Source organism: Macrotis lagotis, chromosome 5, assembly GCF_037893015.1.
Source record: "Macrotis lagotis isolate mMagLag1 chromosome 5, bilby.v1.9.chrom.fasta, whole genome shotgun sequence".
Classification (NCBI taxonomy): domain Eukaryota; kingdom Metazoa; phylum Chordata; class Mammalia; order Peramelemorphia; family Peramelidae; genus Macrotis; species Macrotis lagotis.
Window position 1 is genome coordinate 10,621,453 of NC_133662.1, and position 22,515 is coordinate 10,643,967.

At 37.8% G+C, this 22,515-nt stretch overlaps 1 protein-coding gene across 5 annotated transcripts in view; it reads left to right on the forward strand.

Annotated features, from left to right (window-relative positions):
- The window catches only part of CMTR1 (cap methyltransferase 1), a 191,556-nt gene that overhangs the window by 136,773 nt on the left and 32,268 nt on the right, over positions 1-22,515 (forward strand). For all 5 annotated transcript variants that reach the window (XM_074236832.1, XM_074236831.1, XM_074236834.1 and 2 more), the window contains 7 exons: positions 2,679-2,830; positions 4,343-4,501; positions 8,843-8,935; positions 12,332-12,403; positions 13,229-13,323; positions 13,445-13,517; positions 22,177-22,375. In XM_074236832.1, coding sequence (XP_074092933.1) covers positions 2,679-2,830; positions 4,343-4,501; positions 8,843-8,935; positions 12,332-12,403; positions 13,229-13,323; positions 13,445-13,517; positions 22,177-22,375 — 843 coding nt within the window. The remainder of the gene's footprint in view (positions 1-2,678; positions 2,831-4,342; positions 4,502-8,842; positions 8,936-12,331; positions 12,404-13,228; positions 13,324-13,444; positions 13,518-22,176; positions 22,376-22,515) is intronic.

Below are 22,515 nucleotides of genomic sequence, written 5' to 3' on the forward strand. Positions count from 1 at the left end.
ACCAAAGCATACTATTTTCACTTTTTTTCTTAGAAAAATTTTATCTATTTTGAGTTTTATAATTTTTCCCTAATCTTCTCTCCCTCCACCCCTGACAGAATGCAGTCTGTCTTTACATTGTTTCCATGGTATACATTGATCTAAGTTGAAGGTGATGAAAGAGAAATCATATCCTTAAGGGAAAAAATATAAAGTATAAGAGATACAAAATTACATAATAAGGTATCCAATTTTTTTAAAAAAATTAAAGGTAATAGTCTTTCATCTTTGTTCAAACTGCACAATTCTTTCTCTGGATACAGATGGTATTCTTCATTGCAGAGAGCTCCAAATTGTCCCTGATTGTTGCACTGATGAGATGAGCAAGTCCCTCAAGGTTGAACATCACCCCCATGTTGCTATTAGGGTATACAATGTTTTTCTGATTCTGCTCATCTCACTCAGCATCAGTTCATGCAAATCCCTTCAGGCTTCTCTGAATTCCCATCCCTCCTGGTTTCTAATAGAAGAATATTGTTCCATTACATACATATACCACAGTTTGCTAAACCATTCCCCAATTGAAGGACGTTTACTTGATTTCCAGTTCTTTGCCACCACAAACAGAGCTGCAGTGAATATTTTTGTACAGGTGATGTTTTTGCCCTTTTTCATCATCTCTTCAGGGTGTAGACCCAGTAGTGGTATTGCTGGATCAAAGGGTATGCACATTTTTGTTGCCCTTTGAAAATAATTCCAAATTGCTCTCTAGAAAGACTGGATGAATTCACAGCTCCACCAACAATATATTCATGTCCCAGATTTCTCACATCCCTTCCAACATTGCTCATTGTCCTTTCTGGTCATATTGTCCAGTCTGAGAGGAGTGAGGTGGTACCTCAGAGATGCTTTAATTTGCATTTCTTTAATAAGTAGTGATTTAGAGCAATTTTTCACATGACTACGAATTGCTTTAATTTCTTCATCTGTAAATTGCCTTTGCATATCCTTTGACCATTTGTCAATTGGGGAATGGCTTGGGTTTTTTTTTAAGTTTTTGCAAAGCCAATGGGGTTAAGTGGCTTGCCCAAGGCCACACAGCTAGGTAATTATTAAGTGTCTGAGGTCGGATTTGAACTCAAGTACTCCTGACTCCAGGGCTGATGCTCTATCCATTGCGCCACCTAGCTGTCCCTAATGACTTGTTTTTTTAAAAACTTTTCACTTTTTAAAACTTGTTTTTGTTTTTCTCCTTCCTGATTTTTCTTTTATAACATGACTAATGTGGCAATATGCTAAACATGAGTGTGCATGAGTAAATATATCATATTACTTGCAGTTATGGGGAGTTGGGTAAGGAAGGGAAAGAGGTAGAAAAATGTGGAACTGAAAAACTTAGAAAACTATGAATGTGGAAAACTGTGCATGTAATTGAAAAATAAAATGACATTTAAAATGTTATAAATTGCTCTCCTTATTCTGTTCCTCTATTTCTGTCATTTCATATCAATCTTCTCAGGTTTTCTCTTTACTGTTTCTTTTAATACAATGCCATTCCATTATATTCATCTATTATAGTTTGTTCCCAGGGCTATTTTCCTTAATTTCTAGTTCAGTGTCACTATCATAGAACTTATTATAAATATTTTTTGTGTATGTAGAACTTTTTCCTCTTAATTTGCTGTCTTTGGAATATAGATCTAGTAGTGCTATCAAAGAGGTTGTATAGTTTAGAGACTTTGGGTATAGTGTCAAATTGCTTTCCAGTGTTGGATCAAGTCACAGTACTTCCAACAGAGCCTCACTTTGCCTCTTTTCTTAAACCCCCTCCAGTTTTCCTTTTTTGTCAACTTTACTAATCTGATAGGTATGAGATAGATCCTCAAAGTTCCCTTAATTCTTGTGCTCTAATTATTAGTGTTTAGGAGTATTTTTTTCCATTTTCCATTTCTGTAGCTATAGATAGCTTGGATTTCTTTCCTTGAGAATTTCTTGTTCATATCCTATGACAGTTTAATCAATTGGAAAATGACTTATAAATTGAATCTTTTCCTTATGTCTTGAAAATGAAACATTTAGGGCCGGCTAGGTGGCGTAGTGGATAGAGCACCAGCCCTGGAGTCAGGCGGACCTGAGTTCAAATCCGGCCTCAGACACTTAATAATTACCTAGCTGTGTCGCTTTGGGCAAGCCACTTAACTCCATTTGCCTTGAAAAAACATAAAACAAATAAAAAATGAAACATTTATGAGAATGTGTTGTTGCAAAGATTTTTTTTCCCCAGTTAATTTTCTCTTCTAATGTTAGTTGAGTTGCATTTGTGTAAAGCTGTTTTAATTTCATATACATTTGTCTAATTTTTTCAGAAATTTTTGTCAAAAAGTGAACTCATCAAAGCAAATTGGGATTTAAAAAAGATCAATAGAACTTAAGAAACATCTTGGTTTAGTAGGAGAAAAGAATATAGTAGATGATATGGGGTCTAGCCTTTTTTTTTCTCTTCCTATTACTTTCTTATCTCTAATATCTGTGTGACCTTTCACAAGTAGTTAGCCTTTCTGACCTTCCTCAGGCAGGTTACTAGATTAAATAAATTTTTGTGGTCCCTTCCAGATATCTAGATTCTGTCAGCAGTTCTTACATATTTGTAAGAATATATAAATGAAACCCTGACCTGTCATAACTTTTTTCTTTTTCAGAGTCTTCCACAAGCCTAAGTGGATCTGACAGTGAGAATGAGGAGAAAAGACCTGTACTTACTTCCTTCAACAATGACTTCAAAGCTGACTCTCTTGTGGAGGGCACCTCCTCCCGATATTCCATGTATAATAGTGTTTCCCAAAAGATGATGGTATGATAGAGTCCATGTTTTGAAATGTTTGCCATGGAATGAGAGAAGAGAAATCTACATTGCAGTTAGAGTTTTTCTAGCTACTTTCTAGCTACTTTCTATATTGAGATGCTGGGGAGTATATGACTGCTTTTCTAAATTTATGTGTTATTGTGCAAAGACAGCCAGGGTCGAAAGACTTTGTCAAGGCCTCTAATCAGAAAGGTGCATGCTGGGGACAACTAAAGGAAACTCATTTCCTTGGTTTGGAGAGAGGAATACTCTTTTCTGATCTCAGGAGACTTTGTACTTCCATTATATTAGGTTTTCTCTTCAGATGCACATACTCAGACACAAGTATCCTGATGTTAAAGTGCATTCTTGGGTGTATATTTATAAATGAGAAATTGTAGTCACACTCCTTCACTAAAGACTGATTTAATAAGATTACTGTTTTTCCAGATGTTCTCAGTAATTTCTGGAGTCTGATGAATGGAGAGTTTTTTTCTCTTTTTCCCAGAGTTCATGAAGATCTTTCCAGTGGAAAGACTTTGTCTTTACTTTCATCATCTACACAAAATTGATGTTGTGGCAGGAAGGAAGTTAAGCAGGAAAATCTAGTTTTTTGCAAATTTCAACCTATTTGACTCTGCTTGCGGGGAGGAAAACTCATCTTACTTGCCAGTTAGAAACAGATGGAAGTAGCAAGCTACTTTTTAAAACTTAAATCTCAGATCTCTGTTGTGTGTGCAGTAATAGGAATAGTTACTTCTAAAGTCATATGCAGAATACAAATTTTGGGCAGAATACAAATATTGCATGGAGGGAAATGGAAAGTTTTGGGTTTGTGGCTTAGGGGTAACACAGGAGAAAGTAACTCCCTTTAATTTAGAGAATGAGCTTGTGGGTATAATGGAAACTTGATCAAGAGATCATGTTACTTCTTCCATATGTGACAATTTAGGTTTCCTAGATAAAGGCCCATATAGAAGCATACATCTTTGATAGAAATTATAGCTTTTATCTTCTTGTGTTTCATTAGGTACATGAATGCAGCATTTGGGAAGTAATTCCTCTTCCCTCAGGGTGTATAGCTGATGAGCAATAATTTACTTTATTACAGTTTCACTATACCAGAACCCTATTGTACTTTTCACTTTTACGTAATGAAAGATTTAGGCTAATTATATGATTAAGTTGCTCACAGCATCCCTTGTTGCCCCTGCCTGGTCCGGTTATTCTTCTGAACCAAAGTGATATAGAGGTTACTCTTTTAAGCAGTTTCTTTTTAAATTTTATTTCCTTTATCACCTTTATTCTCAGAATCTACTTTTCACTTAATCAGGGGAATTAGCTAGAAGGGCAGTCTATGAACCTCTGGTGAAATTCATTAAATGTTCCTGGTGCTTTAATTACAGCTTTTTAGTCCTCTCATTTTTTCAACTACCAGTTAGCCTAGATGTACACTTAACTGAGCAGTTACCATCACTATTTATCACTAATGATGCTTCGTCATTTCTCTCTCTTTTTCAGGCAAAGATGGGCTTCCGGGAAGGTGAAGGTCTGGGCAAACACAGCCAGGGTCGGAAAGACATTGTTGAGGCCTCTAATCAGAAAGGCCGAAGAGGCTTAGGGCTGACACTAAAGGGTTTTGACCAGGAACTCAACGTGGACTGGAGAGATGAACGCGAGGTAATCAAAGTCAAATTTTGTCTAGTTTTGGACACCAGATTTTAGTCAGGATGTCAACACATTAGTGTAGGTCTCAGGTGGAATGAAAGTTCTGGAAATGATTTCATCTGAGAAATATTTGAAACAACTAGGCATATTTAGTTTGGAGAAAAGAAGACTGATGGGATGTATGAAAATTGTCTTAAAATATTTTAAGGCATCTCTTGTTGAAAGGAGAGTAAACTTATTCTTTGTTGCTTAGAAGGGAAAAAACTAGGACACTGTTGATGGAGGTTTCAGGGAAGTTCTTTTTTAGATCAGTGTAAGAAGTCATCTCCTAATGATGCGAACTTTGGGAGAGTGAATGAGCTGTTCCATGAGATGATAGAGCCTTCTGTCCCTGAAAGTGTGTTGAGATCAAAGTCTGAATGATCTGGGAGTAAGGGGTATTACAGAAAAGGTTATATTTTGAAGTCGAGGTAGTCCAGATGACCACTAAGATGCTTTTTTTTTTTAAATTTTGTTGTCTTTTTGTTTTTGTTAAATATTTCCCAATTGCATTTTAATGTAGTTCCAGCAATGCTTAGAGAGGTTTTTAGGGGAGATGGGCTCATGGGCTGTATGTTTGGCCCTTCTGGTCTAGATTCCTAGATGAAACCTATAAAGGTGAAACATGTGAGTACCCCCTTCAGGAAGTGAAACAGAAATTGATTTACTTTTGAATTTCAATTGTCTTTTTTTCCCTTGAGGAACTCAGGGACCTTTTACCACATCCCCTTAATAAGTCTCAGTCCCATGAAGAATCTTCTTCTATTTATTTATTTATTTGTTTGTTTGTTTAATTTTTTTATTTTGTACAAATAATGTTTTTTAATATATTACTAAAATAGTCTTGTTTAAGAATAATCATAATACCCCCTCCCCCCCAAAATATAGACCCTCATGAGCAATAAAGTAAAGGAAAGAGAAAAAAAAATTTAAATTAAAAAATAATAAAGAAAATGTGCTTCAGTCTGTGTTTACAACACCACCAGCTCTGTTGTAGGTGGATCACATTCTTTATAAGTCCATCACAAAAGCTACTTCCATATTTTTCCACCATTGCTATTGCTGATTGCAATTCAGACCATTTGTACTTTTCCCACTACCATATACTATATTTTCTCTCTGCTTTCACTCTGTCCCTCTTCTTAAATGTGCTGTAGGGCAGCTGAGTGGTGCAGCAGACTGATCACTGGCCCTGGGGCCAAGAGGCCCCAAGCCCACAGGCCTGAATCGTTAAGGCCCAGTAACCACCCACCCCTGTGGTCCTGCAAGAAGTAAAAAAGAAAATGTGTTATATCTGACCACTCTCCCCCACAGTCCACCCTCTCCTCCATCACTCACATCCCCCCCTTCCCCCTGTCCCCCTTCTCTCCTTCTTACTCTAGATATCTATACCCCATTGAGTATATATCCTATTTCCTTTCCTAGCCATCTCTGATGAGAGTGAAGGTTCCCTCATTCCCCCTTGCCTTTCCCCCTTACATATCATTGTAATTAAAAAAAAATCTTATTATATGAAATATCTTAGCAACTATTTCCACCTCTCCTTTCTCTCACTTCTAGTACATTTCTCTTTTAGCTATTGACTCCATTTTTATAATATATTATATCTTCAAATTCAGCTCTCTCCTGTGCTTCATCTATAAAAGCTCCTTCTACCTGCTCTATTAAATGAGAAGTTTCCTATGAATATTATCAGTATTATTTTTCTATATAGGAATACATGCAGTTCATCATCGTCAAGTCCTTCATATTTTACCCTTCTCCACTCTGTATGCTTCACCTGAGTCCTGTATTTGAAGATCAAACTTTCTGTTCAGCTCTGGTTGTTTCAACAGGAACAATTGAAATTCCCCTGGTTCATTGAAAGTCCATCTTTTCCCCTGGAAGAGGATGTTCAGTTTTGCTGGATAGCTGATTCTCAGTTGCATTCTGAGCTCTTTTGCCTCCTGGAATATTATATTCTAAGCCCTACAAGCCCTTAACATAGTTGCTGCTAAGGCCTGTGTAATCGTGACTGCAACTTCATGATATTTGAATTGGGTCCTTCTGGCTGCTTGTAATATTTTCTCTTTCACTTGGGAGTTCTGGGACTTGGCTATAACATTCCTGGGGGTTGGGTTTTTTTTTAATCTCTTTCTGGGGGAGATAAGTATGTATACAGGGGAGGCTAGGAAGCGCAATGGATAGAGCACTGGCCCTTGAGTCAGGAGTACCTGAGTTCAAATCCGGCCTCAGACATTTAATAATTGCCTAGCTGTGTGGCCTTGGGCAAGCCACTTAACCCCCATTTTCCTTGCAAAAAAACCTAAAAAAAAAAAAAGAAAATTGCCCCAAACTGACTTGCTCTTATTAATATCCACATGGCATCATGTAGAATCAGAGGCAGCAGAAGGTGGTTGTCTTGATCCAAAGTCTTACTGGGGCCCTGGAGTGGACTCTTGGAAGCCCATCAGTTGTGCCTGGTCATCTTGGGTGCCTTTTATTGATTCACTGTACATGCAGGTGCATATGCCACCTGCAGCCAGACCATATCAAACATTCATGTCTGCCTTGGAATATCATTTTAGAATGTTTAGAAAGTATGATATTACTTTTTAATTTATGAAATTTATTTTTATTATGTTTTTTGTTTTTATATTACATAGCATTTCCAATTATATCTCTGTCTTCTTCAAGAGAGAAGATTTCAGAAGAAAGTTTACTTTTAATGTAACTTGTTAAGGCAATTATAGAGCTGTGTGTGATCCCAGAGTTGGTCATGTCTGATTTTATTTTGCGCATTGTTGTTTTCTACCTCTCTATTAAGAGGGCAGAGTTAAGTTTTGTCATTAGCCTTTATACAAAGTATGTTGATTTTTAACTGATGTGTCCTTGAATGACAAGAAGTAGAACTTCATTTTATTTGCTTCAGAACACATTGTGAGGCCAAAGGAGAAAACTGCTTTATATCTGTGATCTTTCCTGATTTCTAATGGAGAAACTCTTAAATTTTGGAAGGCAAATTCCAAGTTCTAAGAAGTTGGTTTACAGCCAGAAATTTTCTTCAAGAAACATACTGGTTTCTAACTTTGACTTATATTCATTCATTTTTATTTGTTTAACAGTGGGGAAAATGTGAAAGAAGACCTAGGTTTGAAGCCTGATGATAATGTTATCTTGGGCAAGTTACTTTTTAATTTTCTTTGTTTCAGGTTGAATTGATACTCAAAAGTTGCTTCCAGTGCTAAAATCCTATCATTATATTAACTCTATTCCACATTTTCTTTTTCCTCCTGTCCTTGCTAGAGCCTTTTTCTTTTGGTTTGATTTAGAATATTGGAGAGGCTGAATTCCACCAAGGATTCCTTTGCAAGACTATCAGTCTTCTATGAGGTTCTACCTCTCATACCTAACAGATTGACCAAGATGACAAAAAGGGAAAATAATCAGTGTTGGAGAGAATGTTGGAAAATTATTAATACATTAATAGTGAAGTTGTGAACTGATCCAACTATTCTGGAGAACAATCTGGAACTAGGCCCAAAGAGCAATAAAACTATCATACCTTTGAACCAGCAATCCCAATACTAGACCTTTATCCAGAAGAAATCATAAAATATGAGATATGTCCCACATGTTCCAAAATATTCATAGCAGCTTTTTATAGTGGCAAAAAATTAGAAATTGAGGGCATGTCCATCAACTGGGGAGTGGCTGAACAAGTTATGGTATATGAATGTTATGGAGTACTCTTGTTCTACAAGAAACTATGAATGATCAGATTCTTAGAGAAGCATGAAATGAATTACAGTAACTGATGCTGAGTGAAGGGAGTAGAACCAAGAGAACATTAACAACAATATTGTGAGTTGATTAACCTTGATGATGGATGTAACTCCTCTTGACATTTCAGAGAGCTTGGATAACCCTAGGAGATTGGCTATGGATGATACTATCTACATCCAGAGGAAGAAAAAACAAAACAAAACAAAAAAAGCCCTACAGAGTCTGAATGAATACTATATTCACTTTTTAAAAATTTCTCTTATATTTTTCTTTCCAGTCATCTTATGGTTTTCTTTTCCTTTAATTCTAATTGTCTAATATAGACAATTATTACTATGTAAACATGTTAAACATAAATGTGTATGTATAATATTCATCAGACTTTGCCGTTGAGGTAGGTGGGAAGGGAGAGTGGAAGGAGTAACTTTAAAATATGCATATGCATGTGAATGAATAATAAAAAACTTTCACAATAAGTAATTGGAAAAAGAAAATATCAATTAAAAAAAAGACTATCAGTCTTACCACCTATTTTTGCTCTGTTTGTAGCCAAGTATCTGTGAACAGGTGTCATGGTTCCCAGAATGCACCACTGAAATTCCTGATAGCGAGGAGATGCGTGAGTGGATGACTGTGGGGAAGGTAAGGATGTACCCAGAGGACACCCTTCATTTTTTGATACTAGTCTTCTAAATTTTCTTCGTTTATACAATAATTCAGTTTATACAGGTTTATGAGAAGGAAATAGCTTGACACTATCCTGGCAGGAGCCAGACTTCCTCAGAAGATTAGGTTTTAATAATATTTGCCTGGAGGACTTGCATTGTTTTCCTTGTGACAGTTAACTTTACTGGTCAACACAGAATTCTGGGATCTCTCTTTAGTGCTGCTTTTCTCAGCTGTCATCTGCTGGATTTTATCAAATATTCATGTATGTTTTAGAGTGAACTGAGTATCTTTTTTGCTAGAAAGTTAAAAAATTGACAGTCCTTACCCTCAGGCAGCATGTGGGAGAATGTAGGGCTTCCTAGGGTGATTGTAGAATCTACCCCTGAGGAATTTTAGGCATAAAGCAACTAAATGCTTCCTGAAGATAATAACTCTGGGTGGATCATTTGAAGATGCTAGGAGTTGGACCTTTATAGTCCCCATCAGTATCTCCTTTCCTATTCTTTCTGACTTATATTTTAAGAGTTATCTCTGGAAGTTACCTTAGAGACCATATAATCCACCCTCATTTTTATCATTGAGGAAATTAAGTTTCAGAGGATTTAAAAGGCTTGCATACTTGTCTTGTGTTTGCCCTGAGTTTAACACAATGTTTGACACATAATAGACACTTAATAATTGCTTATTGAGCGACTGAAAGGCTGTTTCTCCTATCTTGAATATAGTCCCTCTTACCTCTCAGAATTCATATGCTATGGGTAACCCCAGTGACACCTCTCCTAAGAAGTTTTCCCTGATTTCACCATCCCCCTTCCCCATCTTTAGTATAATTTCCCTTCTCAAAATTTCCTAGTGTACTTGATCTTCTCTCTTGACATTTTCAGATTTGTCCTACATTGTATTATGCTTATCTTTTTATTTTTTTATTTTATTTTATTTTATTTTTTAGGTTTTTGCAAGGCAAATGGGGTTAACTGGCTTACCCAAGGCCACACAGCTAGGTAATTATTAAGTGTCTGAGGTCGGTTTTGAACTCAGGTACTCCTGACTCCAGGGCTGATGCTCTATCCACTGTGCCACCTAGCCGCCCCTCTTTTTATATTTTTTGACGCTCTCCTCAAAGTAGATTTTTTTAACTTCATTCCTTGACCTGTAGTAAATGAATATTTGTTGAATTGAATCGCCAGAGATCAAAAAGAATAAATAGCATCAGTACTCAAATGCAGATCCTCTGACTTCTGTTTCTTTCATACTTTATTTCACTAGAAGATTAAAAATTCCTGAATTCAAGCAAGGTCCTTTATTTAAAATTTTTCCTATTTCTGAAGAAAAACCTTTAAAAATCTTTTTTACATATTCTTGACATGGGCTTGCTTTCTTCCCTTGTATTTACTTTGTAATGTGCTCTGTTTCCTCTTTTCAACCATTAGGCACTACGGATAGTAAGAATTCCTTTTTTTTTTTTGCAAGGCAAATGGGGTTAAGTGACTTGCCCAAGTCCTGACAGCTAGGTAATTATTAAGTGTCTGAGGCTGGATTTGAACTCAGGTACTCCTGACTCCATGGCCAGTGCTGTATCCACTGCACCACCTAGCCGCCCCTTAACATTTAACCTTTAAGAAAATGTGTTTAGAAATTTCTTTTTTATTAAGAGTGCTCATGAAGAACCTTCTAGAATCAATAAGACAACATTTCACATATTTCTTTTTATTTAATAATACATTGAGGGATGAGATTATTCTGGGATAACTGCATATCTTAAGATGTGTTAAATAATTTATACTTCTTTTAAAGTAAAAGTGTTGCACATAATCATTTGGGTTCACATATCTTTTAAATATGAGTGGCTTTTAAATATCCTGAAACTAAAAGTTTATATAGATGAGTTAACTGTTTCTTATACTTATCTTGATACCCAATTTTATATAAAGTACTCCTTTTATCAAAGAACACATTGAAGCTAGAAAGATAAGTGACTTTGAAGTTAGAAAATACAAACATAGAAATCCACATTGACTGAGGAATACTAAAAAGGATCCCTTTCAGCTTCTGCTCTAGCCACTTTTCTAGATACTTTATTCATCAACAGTGCTAGAAAAGACTTTAAGAACCTTCTAACAAAATAAAGCTACAGGAGATAAAAAGCAATTATCCAAGTTCTAGTTTGGCTATGTATTAAGCATTCTCATTCTTACAAGACATACCACAAGATTTTTCATAATATCAAATGAATAGGATAAGGTTTAGCAAATCTCTCCAACCCTAGTTCTTCCCTAGTCTTTACCCTTTTTGACTTCTAGGGAAAGGCAGCTTGAATGTCTTTCTTCCTATTTGTTTATATAACAATAAATCTCTTATCTATGTGGTACTTTTAATTGCTTAACAAATTTATATCTATCTATAGTCAGAAGGATTTAGGATCTTCTTCCTTTCTCTTCAGGGAATGAAGTACCTGGTTAGTTCAAGTTAGTGAATTGAATCTTGACTCTCAATTCATTTGGAGGCATATTAAAGGAACATGGCACTTTGTCAACCTCTAGGCCTGGCTAAAATTGTCTCTCACAATGACTAATCTTCAAAGGGAAAACCCTGTAGACTTTGTGATTTCCTTACTTTCCTTGCACCCTACTATGGTTGTTACCACCCCATGTCTTCTCATTTGACCTTTTCTCCCCCCCATCCCAAATCAATCATCAAATCATTATTAAGTGACCCTAATCCCAGTAATATCTGTTCTGTGCTAGCTTCTTGGACATAAAGGCACAATTTAATCAGATAATTGATGCCTTCTGGTTTCTTAGATTCTATTAAGGGAGACAATGTGTACATATTTAAGTATATACGAAGTAAAGTTACTAACTCCCTGGAGGATCAGGAAAAGCTGCATGTAAACCTCAACCACAGATGAGGTTTCACATGGATTTACTATTATAAGGACTGGATAAAATTATCAAATATATATATATATGAAATGTCGAGAGAGAAGGCAAGAAAGTTATTGAATATGGTGATCCAAATTCTAGAGTTCTATCCAACTTCTGTAACTAAACTAAATTAAGATTCATCTTCTGACTGAATCTCTTGTCAGACTCCTGTCTGTTTCTCTGTAATCTATTTCTAGACTTCTGTTCTTCTCCAATATCCCACGTGCTTCCCATGTTACTGAGTCACAGTGCCACCTTAACATCCCAAGCACATAGCCTCTCCTTCAGAAGTGTACCTCTCACAGGCTTTAAAGTTGAAAGCGTGTGTGTGTGTGTGTGTATAGTATAGTTATATTGCCCAATGTAATTTGCTAGCTCTTACCCAGTCCTCCTCTGATTCTAATTAAATATAATTATTTACTTTTTTCTTTTGCCTTTTTATCAGAGGAAGATGATAATTGAAGACGAAACTGAGTTTTGTGGGGAAGAGCTTCTGCACAGTGTTCTAAAGTGCAAGGTATAGTGTCTGCCACATAATGGATGCTTAACTGCTTGTTATGAGGCCTTTCTATTGGAGTTAGAATCAAGAACTCTGATTTAGCCAGCTGCTTTGGTGAGCCCTTTGTCCATATACGATTATTCATGCATATACCTTTCTCAGATGTTTTTCCTAGGTTAAATAAATCTTTTTTTTTTCTGAGAAGAAATATAGATTGGTATTCCTTCCTTTTTTCCTAAGCTTGTTCTTATAGTTTTCCTATTCTGTGTAACTAGAGTGATGTGGTAGCTACCTTAAGAGGTGGGAGGAATGAGGTTTGGGTAATAGTGATTGGAAAAGAAAAAAAAAGGTTGAAAGAGAGTGGGGACTCTCTTGGCTTATTCCATCCTTTAATAGAATTTTGATTTGGTTTTTTGTTTTTTTTTTTTACTTTGAATTGTTTTTCTTGGGACTTGGATGGCAAAAGGCTCAACATTTAGGACTTTTCATCTCTGGAATGGGACTCAGATGAAGTTGGATCTTTTCTTTTTCTAGATGCCATAGAATTAGCCAAGAATTGCTAAGAAATCACAATCAATTTTTCCCTCGTTCTAATTAAGTCTCCCAAAGAGCCAAGTTTGATTGATCCTTAGAGCATTAACTCTTCCCTTTGGGAAGAAGAAACAGCCAGCTAATCAGGAGTGAGAATTAGCAACAGCAAGAAAGACTTCTGTACACAGCATTAACCCAAGCTTCTGGAGAGTTCTGAAGGGAATAAGTTAAGAACATTAGGTCTTTTGAGGGTTCCTGTGACTGAAACAATGGTGTGATGCTCATTTTGTTTTTTTGGTTTTCTATTGTCAGAGTGCGTTTGATGACTTGGATGGGGAGGAGAAGCGTCGAGCTAGGACCAGGTCCAACCCCTATGAAATGATCCGGGGAGTCTTCTTCCTAAACAGGTTTTGTGGACATTTTTCTCTTTGTACCATTTTTGTCTTTTCTTTTTACTTGAGTTTCAGATAAAAAGTGATGAGATTTGTGTGTGAAAAATTACAATATTCATCTTTTGCTCTATTGTAGAGCAGCAATGAAAATGGCCAATATTGACTTTGTATTTGATCGTATGTTTACAGACCCAAAGGATTCATCAGGGGTAAGACTCAGTTTTCTTTATTTATGATTCTATGGTATTAAATGGTTCTTAAGTTCTAATAGGGTCACTTGTTAAAATCTGTGAGGATGATGCAGTTGAAGGATTCTTATGGGCTCTGCTTTGGGCTTCTCCAAAACTCAGCTGGTGAAAAAGTGCCCAAGACAGAAGTTACATCCAGGCATTAAAATGTAGACTGTTTGTCCTCCTCACTGTTTCTTAGGCCAGGACAGCCATGGATCAAGAGGATTTCCTGAGTTGAAGCAGTTTGTCTGGGCTCAGGTCCCTGAAAGGGAGGGAAAAGGGGGAAAACTCCTGTCCTTTCTGTCTGTGAATGGTCATAGTAGTAGACATGTAGAGGGTGAGAAGTCTAAAATCATCCCATGTTAGTCTTTTTCTGGGTTTTTTGTTTCAGGCAACAAATCCAAATGCCTTTTCAGAAGCATCCTAGAAGGAAACACTGTTTTGGCAAGCAAGGGCTATTGGTCCTTATCCCCCACCCTCACTTGTCACTTAGTACTTAGGTGATTATGGGGAAATAGCTAATTTCTCCGAGTCTTAGTTCCCTTACATACAAAACAGGGATAATGATAGCTTCCTTAAGAGAGGGGGGAGGTGAATGAATGCACGCAAACACACACACACACACACATATTGCAAAAGACAATAAGTATGTATACGTATGTGTACAGGGGCGGTTAGATAGCACAGTGGATACACTGGCCCTGGAGTCAGGAGTACCTGAGTTCAAATCCGACCTCAGACACTTAATAATTACCTAGCTGTGTGGCTTTGGGCAAGCCACTTAACCCCATTTGCCTTGCAAAAATCCTAAAAAAAAAAAAAAGTACGTATACACACAAGTATATTGATATGCATATACACACACATAAGTATGTATGTATGTATTGTCTAACTCCCCTTGTATTTGCAGGTTCAACATGGAATTAAAAGGATTATTACCCTTTCAGAATTGCTGATGTTAAAAAAATTTATCCTACTTTTCAAAGAGAAAGGCTCTTGAAGCCTACTGATAGACAGCTAACCTTTGTCTCTCTCATTTCATATACCTCTTGATTATTAGAATGATAGACTTGCTTTCTGAGGTCTCTTGTTTCAGCTTATACTTTGCTAACTAACTGCTTCACAGATGTGCATGCTGGTTAGCGGACCCAAATGTCCTTCAGTCATTTCCTTCTACTAGACATTACTGCAGTAGCAATTGTAGTAGCTTTTAGAATTGGTACTTTGAGAAAAAGTTTTTCAAGTTCCAAATTATTTCTTCAAAGCCTCTGATAGCAGAGGCATTCTGTCAAGCTTATAGCACAGAATCATTATGGGCTTTTAAATGTAAATGCTTCCAGAACATGTTTGCTGCTTATTGTCTTTTGCTGAAATGAAAATAAAGAAGTCACTAGGACAATACTACTCATACAGGGGTGGAAATATAAATTATCCAAAGAAAGGTGTTTGTGTTGTTGGGTCAGGGAAGGTTCTTGATTAAAATTATTTGTCAATAATCATTAAAAAATTGCCCTCTAAGATTTTTTTCTTGATTCCTAAAGGAGAGGATGTGAGGTGTTTTCTTCCCTTTTCTCATCTTCCATATCCCCTTAGGATCAAATTGAGAACCAAATCGAGCAGGCAGGTTCTTTTTTTTTTGCTTTTGCTTTTTTTTGTGTTTCCCCTCTGGAGAGCACAATAAAGCCCTTTAGTAGGGACAGCAAGCTGCATTCTTACAACTAGTCCTCTTGTAGGATGAATTGGCCCCGTGCTAGTCAGGTTTGCAGAATACAAACCAAGGCACCCTGAAAGGATTGGAGGAGTGGAATTCATAGGATTTTTGCAGGGCTTCCTGAGTCCAGAAGATGCTGCTCTAGAGAATTTGAGAACTGTGGAAAAACAAGGAGGATAAAGTGTAAGGCCTGAAGGGCCTTACCTATCACCTTCTTCCTTAGCTTCCACCCAGTTTTCTTAAAAGAAATAGTTAGATTTTTCTGCAGGGCATTGTTTCTCAGTTGGTAGTTAAAGAGATAATGCTAAGAATTTCTCATTCAGATTAGATCCAGGGTTTCAAACAAAAAACTTTTCTTTTTTAAAAATTTAATTATTTAATTAATTTAACTTATTATTTAATATTTTAATCATTTAATTAATTGATTTATTATTTAATTATTATTCAATTCAATTTATTATTTATTACTAATTATTTATTTTTATTAATTTAATTATTTTCATTTTGTACAAATTTTTTTATACATTAATAAAATATTCTTATTTAAGAGTAAACAAAATATCCTTCCCCCCATAAATATAGACTCACTTGAGAGATAAAGGGGAGGAAAAAAAATAAAATTAAAAAAAATAGTAATAGTTGTAGGTATGGCCAGGTAGTACAATGGACAAAGCACCAGCCCTGGAGCCATGAGCACCTGAGCCCACATCTGGCCCCATACACCCAACAATCACCCAGCCATGTGACATGTAAGCCACCTGAACCCCACTGCCCTGCAAAAACCAAAAAAAAAGAAAAAAAAGACCCAAAATAAAATAAAATAGTAATAATAGTAGGGGTGGCTGGGTGGCGGACAGAGCATTGGCCCTTGAGCCAGGAGCACCAGAGTCCAAATCCGGCCTCAGACACCCAACGATCACCCTGCTATGTGGCCCCAGGCAGGCCATCCAGTCTCATTTGCCCTGCACCCCCCCAAAAAAATAATAATAATAATAAAAAATGTGCTTGAGTCTTTGTTCCAACACCACCAACTGTGTCGTGGGTGGATCACATTCTTTATGGTAAGTCCATCACAAAAGTTACTTCCATATTTTTCTACCTTTGCCATTGCTGATCGCAACTCCCTCCTTTCATATTTCTCCACTACCATGTACTATATTTCCTCTCTCCTTTCACTCTGACTCTACTGTAGGGTAGCTGAGTGGCGCAGCAGACAGATCCCCAGCTCTGGGGCCAAGAGGCCCTGAGCCCCCATACTATCCCTTAGGCCCAGCATCCACCTGGCCCTATGGTCCCGGACAGGCCTTCCAATCCCAGCAAGAAGTAAAAAAGAAAATGTGTTATATCTGACCACTCTCCCCCCATGATCCATCCTCTCCTCCATCACTTACATCCCCCCCTTCCCCCTGCCCCCCCCTCCTCCTTACTTCAGATGCCTATACCCCATTGAGTATATATGCTGTTTCTTCTCCTAGCCACCTCTGATGACAGCAAAGGTTCCCTCATTCCCCCTTGCCTTCCCCCCCTTCCATATCATTACAATAGCTCATTGTAATAAAGAAAAATCTTATTATATGAAATATCTTGGCCTATTCCCCCTCTCCTTTTTCTTTCTCCCATTACATTTCCCTTTTAGCCCCTGACTCCATTTTTACACCATATTTTATCTTGGAATTCAGCTTTCTCCTGTGCTTCAACTACAAAAGCTCCCTCTACCTTCTCTATTAACTGAGAAGGTTCATATGAGTATTATCAATGTCATTTTTCTATGCAGGAATACATTCAGTTCATCATCAAGTCCCTCATATTTTCCCCCTCTCCTCCAATCTCCATGCTTCACCTGAGTCCTGTATCTGAAGATCAAACCTTCTGTTCAGCTCTGGCCATTCCAACAGGAACATTTGAAATTCCCCTGGTTCATTGAAAGTCCATCTTTTTCCCTGGAAGAGGACATTCAGCCTTGCTGGGTAGTTGATTCTTGGTTGCATTCCAAGCTCTTTTGCCTTCTGGTATATCATATTCTGAGCCCTATGAGCTTTTAATGTAGTTGCTGCTGAGTCCTGTGTGATCCTGACTGCAGCTCCATGATATTTGAACTGTGTCCTTCTGGCTGCTTGTAATATTTTTTCTTTGAATTGGGAGTTCCGGAATTTGGCTATAATATTCCTAGGGGTTGGATTTTTGGAATCTCTTTCTCAGGGGGATCGGTGGATTCTCCCCATTTCTATTTTGCCCTCTGCTTCTAGGATATCAAGGCAATTTTCCTGTAATAATTCTTTGAAAATGATGTCAAGGCTCTTTTCCTGATCATGACTTTTAGGTATTCCAATAATTTTTAAATTGTCTTTCCTAAGTCTGTTTTCCATATCCATTGTTTTTTCAATGAGATGTTTCACATTTTCTTCTAATTTTTTGTTTTTTTGGTTTTGAAGTAATGAGTCCTGATTCCTCGTAAATTCATCAATCTCTCTGAGTTCTATTCTTTGTCTGAAGGATTTGTTCTCAGAGAGCTTTCTTATCTTTATTTCCATCTGGCCAATTTTGCTTTTTAAAGCATTCTCTTCCTCAATAACTTTTTGAACTGTTTTATCCATTTGACCTAAGCTGGTTTTTAGCATGCTGTTTTCTTCAGCATTTTTTGGGGGGGTTTCCTTGACTAAGCTGCTGACTTCATTTTCATGTTTTCCTGCATCTCTCTCCTTTATTTTCCTAGTTTTTCTTCCAACTCCCTCATTTGATTTTCAAAGTCTTTTTTGAGCTCTGTCATAGCCTGAGCCCAATTTCTGTTTTTCTTAGAATCTTAAGATGCAGGAGCTTGTGCTTCCTCATCTTCAGACTGAGTATTTTGATCCTTCTTGGGCTCATAGGCAAAATATTTCTCAATGGTGTTCCTCTTGTTTCTCTTCTTGCTCATTTTCCCAGCCTGAGCCTGCTTCCTGAGCTTTTGGGACACTCCCAGAAGGGTGTCAGTGTGTGAGGCTCTGTCCTCCCTCCTGGTCTGTGAATGATCATATGTGCCCCCCTCTGCCACGGGGCTGAGGTGGAGGGGGTCCCTGCTGTTCTGTGGGGGGGCCTAGACTGCGATCAGGATCTGAATGTGGTCAGAACCCCAGAGTCCTGTTCCAGGGGCAGAGGACAGAAGAGCTCTGCAGTCTCTCTTTTCACTCCCCTCCCTCAGCTCAATGGGCTCATGCCCTGGGGGCTCCTGCTTACCAGCTCTGCCTGCTTCTGTTTCCTGGAACTGGCTGTGCTGGCCATGTTGCTCTCTGTGTGCCCTGAGGGCTGGGCTTCACATACTTGCTCTGGCAGAGGTCCCCCTGCTGTTCCTCCAATTTGTGCCTGGTGCTTCCTGGGGCATAGATCAGGAAACTTCCCCAGCGTCCTGGGGCTGCCTCCAGGAGGCTGAAGTTCTTTTGCTCCGGTGGGCCACCCCTCTGGCGGGACACCTCTCCGACCCCGGGGAGCAGAGCCTTTCTGTTCTTTTCCAGGTAGTGCATTGAGTAGAACTGCCTCATTGGGTTCTGTCTCTTGAAAATTTAGTAGAGTCCTTAGCTTATAAGTTTTATGAGAGAGAGCCTAAAACATGATCTGTTCTTGTCACCATCTTGGCTCAGTCCCCCAAAAGTACTTTTCAAAAACTATCTTATACAGATGTGATAGTGGGGAGAAGGGGGAAAATCAGTAGTTTGCTCAGCTGTGAACAACAAAATGAATCAACAAAACATTTTAGAAATATTGATTGTTGGTCTTGTGCAAAAGGAACTAAATTTAAGAAGCCTGAGCTGTCAAGTTAAGTGAGAGATGAAGTTATTGCCCTCTCATAAATAACTCATGTATGTAAAAAAACTCAGGACCTTAGACAATTTAATTTTCTTTCTGGGATTGGTATTTATCTTCATTGGCATATCTACATACTTCCACTCTTCCTTGTGACTTGTGTTTTAAGTTTGTTAAACTGAGTCATGGCAAAAGAAATCTGGCTTGTTCTTTTCAAATCCAATTGATCCATGTAGATCTTAAACCTGTGACAGCCTTATTAGCACTGTTCTGCTACCTGACCTAACCAGGGCTTAATAAAGAAACTGCCATTACTTTGTAAATACTATTAAATCTTTTTTCATTTGTGCCAATAAGTATCAGTGAATATTGATGGAATCAAAGGTAGGAAAGGTGAGAACCTTCAGAACTTGCCATTGTTTGCCTAAGGGTAGGGTTTTTCCAAGGAATTTTTTTTTTTTTTTTTTTTTTTTTTTTTAGTTTTTGCAAGGCAATGGGGGTGCTTGCCCAAGGCCACATGGCCAGGTAATTATTAAGTGTCTGAGGCCGTATTTGAACTCAGGTACTCTATTCACTGGACCACCTAGCCGCCCCTCCAAGGAAATTTTTTTTTTTTTTTTAGGATTTTGCAAGGCAAATGAGGTTAAGTGGCTTGCCCAAGGCCACACAGCTAGGTAATTATTAAGTGTCTGAGACCAGATTTGAACCCAGGTACTCCTGACTCCAGGGCCGGTGCTTTATCCACTGCGCCACCTAGCCACCCCTCCAAGGAAATTTTAACATATTTTGAAGCCTATTCTTGGTTAGCATCTGCTGATATACAGAAGCTATCTAGAGGTTCTCCCTTTACCTTGGGAAAGCCCAATTACCATCATAAGGGCTCCTTTTGTACCCTCCTGCCCAAAGGGACTATATCTTGGAAATTATTCGTTGTTTTCTTTGTTATGACTATGCTTTCAGAGCCATTTGACTTCCAAGTAGAAATATATTAGAGCTCTTAATGCTTAATTAGCTGCTGCAGGGTTGTGAAATAACCCCTTTCCTTTGTTTTTTGTCAGTGTGCTCTAGAAAGATTGTTGATTGAACTTCTTTTCCATTTTCACTGGACTCCATAGGAACCTCTTTCATAGCCTTCAACATTCATAATAATCTCATCATTTTGCAGTGATTAAGACTGTGATAATATTTTCCCTTGCTTTGCAGATCAGAGAGAATACTGGACAAATCTGGGAAATTCATTTAATTTCCCTCAGTCTCAGTTTCCTTTTCTGTAATATGGGAATAGTAAAGATTGTAGCTATGACCTTACAGGATTGTTGTGCAGATCAAGTGGACTGGTGCATTAGCATTTTTTTTTTAAAGAAAGATTTTATTTATTTTGAGTTTTACAATTCCCCCCCCCATTCTTGCTTCCCTTTCCCTACCCCTACAGAAGGCATTCTGTTAGTCTTTACATTGGTTTCTTGTTATACATTGATCTCAGTTGAATGTTATGACAGAGAAATCATATCCTTAAGGAAGAAAAATAAAGTAGGAGATAGCAAAACTGCATAATAATATAATTTTTTTTTCTAATTTGATAGTAATAGTCTTTGATCCTTGTTCAATGTCCATAGTTCTTTCTCTGGGTATAGATGGTATTCTCCATTGTAGATAGCCCAAAATTGTCCCTGGTTGTAGTGCATTAGCATTTTATAAACCTTGAATTTATAAACATGTTGATTATTGTGATTATTAAAGTACTAGAGATAACAGGAGCATTTCTATCACCCTTTTTCTTTTTTTTCTTTTGCAAGGCAATGGGGTTAAGTGACTTGCCCAAGGTCACACAGCTAGGCAATTATTAAGTGTCTGAGCCTGAATTTGAACTCAGATTCTTCTGACTCTGTGACTGGTCTTATATCCACTATACCCCTAGTTGTCCCTCTGCCACTCTTTTATTTTTATTTTTTTTAGGTTTTTTATTTTTATTTTTATTTTTTGCAAGGCAGATGGGGTTAAGTGGCTTGCCCAAGGCCACACAGCTGGGTAATTATTAAGTCTGAGACCAGATTTGAACTCAGGTACTCCTGACTCCAGGGCCAGTGCTTTATCCACTGTGCCACTTAGCCGCCCCTCTGCCACTTTTTTTAAAGGGGCATTATCATCAGAGGCTACATGGTCTGATCTAAGGCTTAGGCCCGGACTCACCCTACAAGTTGAAGCAGTGCACCTGTGCCCTATTGGCATTGTATAGATAGGAGAGCAAGGAGAAGGTAAAAAAAGTGCAAATGGAAGATAATGGAGTGAATGGAAGCAAGAGAAAGGAAGAAGTGGAAAAGAGAAGACGCATATAGTAATAAGAGACAATACCGGTGGCTATTGTTTTAGTTGCTCATTCCTATTTTTTTGTAAAGATTATAGAAAGTAAGTCTGGGTTTAGACATCTATTAACTGCCTGAATAAGTCATTTAACCTCTGTGCTTCATTTTCTTCAGGAATAAATGAAAATGCTCTGTTTTGTGATCTTCATTGTATACTTAAGAAGATACAATGAAGGGGGTGGCTAGGTGGCGCAGTGGATAGAGTTCCGACCCTAGAGTCAGGAGTACCTGAGTTCAAATTCGGTCTCAGACTTAATAATTACCCAGCTGTGTGGCCTTGAACAAGCCACTTAACCCCATTTGCCTTGTAAAAACCTTTAAAAAAAAGATACAATGAAATAACATGAGGGAAACAACTTTGAGAAGAAAAATAGGCTAAATTCTAGGAATGACTGATTGCATTTTAATTTTTATTAGGGAGTTTGATCTAGTAATTGTAGAAAAGGCTGGAAAAGCTGTTCTGGAGAAGAAGCATCTCCTGGATATGATTGAAAACCTATCCCAGCTCTTTAACCCCATTGCCATGCAAAAAACCTTAAAAAAAGAAAAAGAAAGCCTATCCCAGTAGTGGGGAAGGTTCTCGCAGAGATTATGTGCTTGGTATAGTGGTCCTGGAACCAAATTTTGATAAGTTTATCTAGTGAGAAAAGAATTCTTCCTTTCTTTCCTTTCAAATAATACCAGCTGAACTCTCCCTTTCCCTTCCCTCTTTTTTTTCTTCCCCTGACTTCTCTCCTCTTCCTTCCCCTCCTCCTCTTTTCTCTTTTTTCTTCTCATCTTTTTTTAGGCATCCCTGTTGAAGGACCGGTGTCCAGAGCTTCTGTACTTTGCTGATGTGTGTGCAGGCCCTGGTGGCTTTTCTGAATATGTGCTTTGGAGGAAGAAGTGGCACGCAAAGGGTTTTGGGATGACCTTGAAAGGGCCCAATGACTTCAAGCTGGAGGATTTCTATGCAGCTTCCAGTGAACTCTTCGAACCCTACTATGGTATGTTTTATGGAATTCTCTTCTCAGAGGAGAGATGGTTCTGAAAACACTCCTGTGTTGTGAAAGTGTAACTATTCTGGCAGTGATGTCAGTCTTCTTTGACTCTCTTTGCCTTGGGGTCCAAGCAATTCATTAATAAT